The sequence below is a fragment of the Bison bison genome, unplaced genomic scaffold, assembly GCF_000754665.1.
Source record: "Bison bison bison isolate TAMUID 2011002044 unplaced genomic scaffold, Bison_UMD1.0 scf7180017847681, whole genome shotgun sequence".
NCBI lineage: Eukaryota > Metazoa > Chordata > Mammalia > Artiodactyla > Bovidae > Bison > Bison bison.
Window position 1 is genome coordinate 36,695 of NW_011478254.1, and position 7,150 is coordinate 43,844.

The 7,150-nt window shown below is 52.5% G+C and overlaps 1 protein-coding gene across 1 annotated transcript in view; it reads left to right on the forward strand.

Annotated features, from left to right (window-relative positions):
• The window catches only part of UNC93A (unc-93 homolog A (C. elegans)), a 35,621-nt gene that overhangs the window by 12,476 nt on the left and 15,995 nt on the right, over window positions 1–7,150 (forward strand). The window contains exons 3-6 of the mRNA XM_010843688.1: window positions 69–250; window positions 1,297–1,526; window positions 3,432–3,557; window positions 5,458–5,672. Coding sequence (XP_010841990.1) covers window positions 69–250; window positions 1,297–1,526; window positions 3,432–3,557; window positions 5,458–5,672 — 753 coding nt within the window. The remainder of the gene's footprint in view (window positions 1–68; window positions 251–1,296; window positions 1,527–3,431; window positions 3,558–5,457; window positions 5,673–7,150) is intronic.

A 7,150-nucleotide genomic window follows, 5' to 3' on the forward strand; every position in this document is an offset into this window, starting at 1 on the left:
GGGGGTGGGGGGCGGCCCCGAGTGCCTGGCCCCGGCCTCGGACGCTGACGGCCGGTCGTGTCCCGCAGAGCAGCCTGTACAGCGAGGAGGGCCTGGGCGTGGCAGCGCTCAGCACGCTCTACGGCGGCATGCTGCTGTCCTCCATGTTCCTGCCGCCCGTCCTCATCGGGAAGCTCGGCTGCAAGTGGACCCTCGTGCTCGCCATGTGCTGCTACGTGGCCTTCTCGCTGGGCAACTTCTACGCCAGCTGGTACGCCCGCTCCCAGCCACTGCCCACACCCTGCCCCGCGCCTGGGGCAGGCCGTGGCCGCGTCCCCTGCTTTCCCCTCTGCTAGGCCGTGCTCCCCTGACCCCCCTCCCCTCCTGATCTCTCCTCGGGCCCCCAGCTTCCCTCCTGGGCCAGGGAGGGCACTTTCATGGCCCCAGCAACAAGGGGGAGAAGCTGCCTAAGCTGTGGAGGGTGAATTTCAGGGAGACCGAGCAGAGTGTGACCTGGGCCAGACCTCACATGCTCACCCCATCACAGAGAGCGCATGTGACAGGGCTGGAGCCGGTGTCCCGGGCTGCACCTGAGCTCTGCCTGCTCCAGGATGGACAGGGACCCTCAAGGGACCCTTGTTCCCAGGGGCATGCTGCTCAAGCGTCTCCTAGAGGGACACCCCTTGTCATCCAGGATGTACTCATGTGCTGTGACGTCATGTCCCACTCTTTGAGACCCTGTGGACTGCACCCCACCAGGCTCCTCTGTCCGTGGGATTCTCCAGGCAAGAATACTGAAGTGGGTTGTCACTGCCTACTCCAGGGGGTCTTCCCAACCCAGGGATCAGACCCACTTCTCCTGCACTGCAGGTAGAGTCTTTACCGCTGAGCCGTCAGAGAAGCACATGGATATGATGGCTTCACATTATTCCTTCTCTTGTTACCAGAGTTCTCAGACGGGATCCTTACTGCAGAGAGTGACAGACAGGGAGATGGGTGGATAGATGGATAATAAACCAGGTTTAATCTTCTGCCATTAGAATATCTAGAACCCGCCCAGTATTATCTGTGGTCCCAGCTCGCTGTAGCTGCATCCAAGCACAAAAACACTGACACCAAATTTCACTCTTGCAAATGATCCTGAACCAGAAAACTGTCTGATTTTCTCATTCATCTGAGTCTGAGGACGACTCAGTCAAGCTGACCAACCCAACAACACAGTGACACTTCCCTGGGCCGGGCCAGGAGCTTCCTCCTCCTCGGACAGAGGGAGGGAGGAAAGGGCCAAGGCAGCCCAGGTCCACTTTCGTCTCTCAGGTACACTTTGATCCCCGCCTCCGTCCTGGTGGGGCTCGGAGCCGCCGCCCTGTGGTCGGCACAGGGCACCTACCTCACCATCGTGGGGAACATGCAGGCGCGGAAGACGGGACAAGTCGGCAAAGACGTGGTCAGCCAGTACTTCGGCATCTTCTTTCTCATATTCCAGTCGTCTGGCGTGTGGGGCAACCTGATCTCGTCTCTCGTGTTCAGCCAGACGCCCACTCAAGGTAATAGGAAGTGGGGACCACCCAGGGCCCCTGGTCCCTCCCCTCATGTCCTCATTCAGGACATGAGCAGTTGTCACGTGGGGCCCCAAGACCTGGTTCTCAGACTGTCTGGACCCTGGCTCCTCCCTGGACAGTCTGGGTGGCTCTAAGGGCCCATCTGGTCCCCGGGTGCCTTGGCCGCCACTCCTTGGGGAGGGGTGCCCTGGGGAAACTGAGGGTCACTACCTGTGGAGTGCAAATTCATGGAGTCCTTCAGTCCAGTTCGGTTCAGTTCAGTGGCTCAGTCGTGTCCGACTCTTTGCAACCCCATGGACTGCAGCATGCCAGTCCTCGCTGTCCATCACCAACTCCCAGAGTGTACTCAAACTCATGTCCATTCAGTTGGTGATGCCATCCAACCATCTCATCCTCTGTCGTCCCCTTCTCCTCCCGCCTTCAATCTTTCCCAGCATCAGGATCTTTTCAAGTGAATCAGTTCTTCACATCAGGTGGCCAAAGTATTGGAGTTTCAGCTTCAGCATCAGTCCTTCCAATGAATATTCAAGACTGATTTCCTTTAGGATGGACTGGTTGGATCTCCTTGCAGTCCAAGGGACTCTCAAGAGTCTTTTCCAACACCACAGTTTAAAAGCATCAATTCCTTGGTGCTCAGCTTTCTTTATGGTCCAACTCTCACATCTATACACATCCATGGAGTCCTTGCTATCCTCTAGACTAAGAATGGTTTCCGTGAATTTATTTTCTCGCTGAATCGATTCATTCACCAGCGTTTTCAATATTACACAAAAGGCCACTGTCCCCAGCAGATTTGAACACTTGGTGACCAGGGTCTTAACTTTTCTCTCTGCCCGGCCTCACCCAGACAGAGTTACAGACTGTGCGTCTGTTTTACACCTGCACACTTTGCTGTCTGAAGACTTCAACCAAGGGCAGAGGAAATGCATGTCTTCAGTTCTCACAGGAAGCTTTATTAGAGGGGAAGAAGTGCTAACTCTCCTGTTATCAGGAATCTGTCTCTCTGCCTTGATCCTCTGTACTGCTCATCCACTCAAGTCCCAGCTTTCGGAAATAAGAATCTTTCCTCCCTTTTTGCTCACATGATGTCATCCTTGCTGAGTACATCCGCAGAGGGAAATCACAGGGTTGATAGACACCAATCATTACTCAGAATTGCCAGAACCGGCAGCAGTTGACCAACGGAACCATGTTCAGGCTCTGACATGACTGGTGTGGGGCGTAAACAGGTTCACTTTTAAAGATATGCAGACAAGTAAGCTTAATCTCTCACTGGTCACTGGACACAGAATTTGAGGGCTGGCAGGCCCGCTGGGAGCCTTGCGAGGCTTCTCCACCTCCCTGTGCCTCCAGCCTCCAGGCTGCCACCTTGTCCCCGGCTACACACCTCCCGAGCCACAGGGATGCTGCGGCATCTCTTGCGCTGAGATCAGTATTATGGGAACGATGAGACCCCGAGGACGCTTGTCTGTGACATGTGTCCCCTTTCTTCAGAGATTTGATGTAGGTCTACTGAGTCACTGATCGCTCACATGTCATTCTTTTTACAGCTAAGAAAACAACATTCAGAGAAAACACGAATGAACCTGCCCACAGTGACGGGTCTCTTTACAGATGAGTCTGAGAACCCAGTGGGCCTGACACCCAGTCTAACATACCCTATTTATAATTCTGAAAAGTGGAAAACTTTTAATGAAGTTAGCAACGCAGTATAACCAGTAGCCAGTATTTAAGTGTCTGACACTGGATGGAACAACCCCCGTGGTTGGCTCTGACCTGTGGTGGGTCTTACGCTCCGCGTGGCCACACTCTCCCCGGCGCCTCCTTCCACGTGTCCCATCTCCTGTCACGAGTTCCCCGTGTCCTCAGTTGGCCTCTCTGCTTCCACAGGGACCATCCCGGAGGAGCAGCTGCAGGCCTGCGGGGCCAGCGACTGCCTGATGGCCACAGTGTCCACCAACAGCACGAAACGGCCCTCCCAGGACCTCATCTACACGCTCCTGGGCATCTACACGGGTACGTGCTGGCCCCAGGAACCCGGGCAAAGCAAGACCTTCCCAGGGCTCCGATGAGCTGAGCTTATCTGCACACGCCCCTCAGAATGCGCTCAGCTGGGTGGTGCCCGGGGCCTTCCCACATGAAACCCAGGGCAGCAGCCTCTGCTGTCGGAGGTCTCGCTTGATGATGGAACCAGCCCCACGTCTGCACCGTCCAGGCCCACGGTCATCACGCGTGCTTACTGAAATTCTAATTAAAGAAAGTAAGATAACTCTTCCGAGGTCACACAGCAGCCACATTCCAAGTGCTCAGTGGCCACTCGGGGCTGTGGCCGCCCTGTCGGGTGGCACCGAGATGGCCCACGGCCTTGGTGAATCAGCTACTTGTAGGGCTTCCTTGGAGGCTCAGATGGCAATGAATCTGCCTGTAATGCGGGAGACCCAGGTTCAATCCCTGGGCCAAGAAGATCCCCTGGAGGAAGGCATGGCAACCTACTCCGGTGTTCTTGCCTGGAGAATCCCATGGACAGAGGAGCCTGGTGGGTACAGTCCATGGGGTCACAGTCAGACATGACTGAGTGAATGTCACACTTCATACTTCAACTACATCTGGTTGGATTTGGAAGTCCCAAATCTTGGGCTTATCACCTTTTTCTGAAGCATATACTTAAATGACTTCTTCTGAGAGGCTGGGGTTGGGCGGGCATCTCCCAGTGCCCACCCTTGGGTATCTGTGAAGCCTTGTGGCTCCCACTGCTGGTCACAGGGCAGCAGAAGGTGTTGGACACTGGAAATTTGTGAAGAGATGGCTACCCAAGGGGAGTGAGTTCCTATGATGGCTCTTATCCTTGCTGTTCAGACAATTAGTCGTGTCTGACTCTTTGCGACCCCACAGACTGCAGCACGCCAGGCTTCCCTGTCCTTCTTCATCTTCTGGAGCTTGCTCAAACTCATGTTCATTGAGTCGGTGATGCCACCCAACCATCTCATCCTCTGCTGTCCCCTTCTCCTTTTGCCTTCAATCTTTCCCAGCATCAGGGTCTTTTCCAACGAGTCAGCTCTTCGCATCAGGTGATCAAAGTATTGTAGTTTCAGCTTCAGCATCAATCCTTCCAATGAATATTCAGGGTTGACTTCCTTTAGGATTGACTGGTTTGATCTCTTATCCTTAGACACTTATTTGAATGAAAAATTTCTAAAGGATTCCACTACTTTGGGCGTACCTTTAGATCAGGTGTTTTGGGTTTTTTTTGGTGTCCATTTGAAGAAAATTTAAGGATATTCTTTATCATTCTTGAATTTTGGAATCTGTGAAGGTCTTGGATTGTGTCCTTCTTAATGACCATGAGTCTGATAAGAGTCAGATTTGATGGGACTGAGTGCAGATGCCACTGGGAATCAAAGGCCAAGAGGCCACGTGCACGGTCGGCTTGTCTCCACGGTGAGGTCAGCTGCCACCAATACTCCGGTCTCTTTCACAGTCACTTCCACATCAGAGGCACCAAGGGGACCCTTTACATTGACAAACCAGAATGAGGACTAGAGGTGGGGCCCAGAAACCAGGCAGATGAGGTCCTGACTGTTGGTGACCTTAGAGGCCAGGTGTGCATTCAACTAATTGAAATTAGTTGAACAGGATGAGAGTTTTGAACAAAGCTCTCAGTTGAGGAGTAGTTACATCTTCTTGGGAAATTGGGTTCTAGGGCAGCTCTGATGGGGAGGTGGTATCCAAGCCGGGTACTGAAGGATGAGTAGGAGTTTACCAGGCAGAGAAGGAGAGATGAGTGGGCGCTGAAGGCAGAGAAGCCCCAGAGGGAGCCAGCGGGGCTGGAGGCCAGACGGCAAGGTGGGGAGCCTGCGTGCGTGTGCGGGGCCCCTGGAGCCCCGCACGGCAGCCTGTCCCCTCCCTGTCCTTTCAGGGTGCGGTTTCCTGGCGGTCCTGCTCATGGCCGTGTTTCTGGAACCCGTAAGAGATGCTCAGCCGGAAGGTGAGGGCGAGAAGCAGGCGCCCCCTTTCTGGTCCACTTTGCTGTCGACGTTTAAGCTGCTCAGAGACAAGCGCCTGCGTCTCCTGATCCTGCTGCCGATGCTCAGTGGGTTCGAGCAAGCCTTCCTGTCGGGCGACTACACGCGGGTAAGAGAGGGGCTGGCTGGCGGGCGGCTCGGGGCTCCCCGGGCTGCACGCTGCCCTTCCGGCCTCGGGGGAGCTGCCAGTGGGGCTGGATGTGAGCTCACCTGGCCTGGGACCTTCCCAGGGACGCCTCTCGCTTGAGACGTGTCTCCAGGTAAAGGACCAAAGCCGCTCGGCAGTCGTCGCAGTGACCTTTATTTACCTGCATCTCGCCCTGTGTCCTTGTCTTGGAGTGGAAAATAGAGAAAACACTGAAATTCCTTACTACCTAGCTTTTAAAAATTTATTATTCTAAAGTCTAGTTGATTTACAGTGCTGTGTTACTCTCGGGTGTAGAGTGCAGGGGTTCAGTTATACATCTATATGTGTACATTCTTTCTCAAACGCTTCTCCCATTTAGGTTACTGCAGAATCTTGAGCAGAGGTCCCTGTGCTATGCAGGAGGTCCTTGTTGGTTATCCACTTTAAATGTAGCGGTGTGCACATGTCCACCCCAGACTCCCTAACTGTCCCTTCTCCCCATTCTTCCCCTGCTGGTTACCAGAAGTTCGTTCTCTAAGTCTCTGAGTGTTTCTGTTTTGTGAATTAGTTCATGTGTATCATTTATCATGTGATACTTGTCTTTCTCTGGCCAACTTCACATAGTATTATAATCTCTAGTCACATCCATGTTGCTACCAATGACGTTATTTCATCCTTTTTACGGTTGAGTAATATTCCATCTATTTCTGCTTTATTGACGATGCCAAAGCCTTTGACTGTGTGGATCACAATAAACTGTGGAAAATTCTGAAAGAGATGGGAATACCAGACCACCTGACCTGCCTCTTGAGAAATCTGTATGCAGGTCAGGAAGCAACAGTTAGAACTGGACATGGAACAACAGACTGGTTCCAAATAGGAGAAGGAGTTCATCAAGGCTGCATATTGTCACCCTGCTTATTTAACTTATATGCATCATGAGAAATGCTGGACTGGAAGAAGCACAAGCTGGAATCAAGATTGCCGGGAGAAATATCAATAACCTCAGATATGCAGATGACACCACCCTTATGGCAGAAAGTGAAGAGGAACTAAAAAGCCTCTTGATGAAAGTGAAAGAGGAGAGTGAAAAAGTTGGCTTAAAGCTCAACATTCAGAAAACGAAGATCATGGCATCCGGTCCCATCACTTCATGGCAAATAGATGGGGAAATAGTGGAAACAGTGGCTTTATTTTTTGGGGCTCCAAAATCACTGCAGATGGTGATTGCAGCCATGAAATTAAGACACTTACTCCTTGGAAGGAAAGTTATGACCAACCTAGATAGCATATTCAAAAGCAGAGACATTACTTTGCCAACAAAGGTCTGTCTAGTCAAGGCTGTGGTTTTTCCTGTGGTCATGTATGGGTGTGAGAGTTGGACTGTGAAGAAAGCTGAGTGCCGAAGAATTGATGCTTTTGAACTGTGATGTTGGAGAAGACTCTTGAGAGTCCCTTGG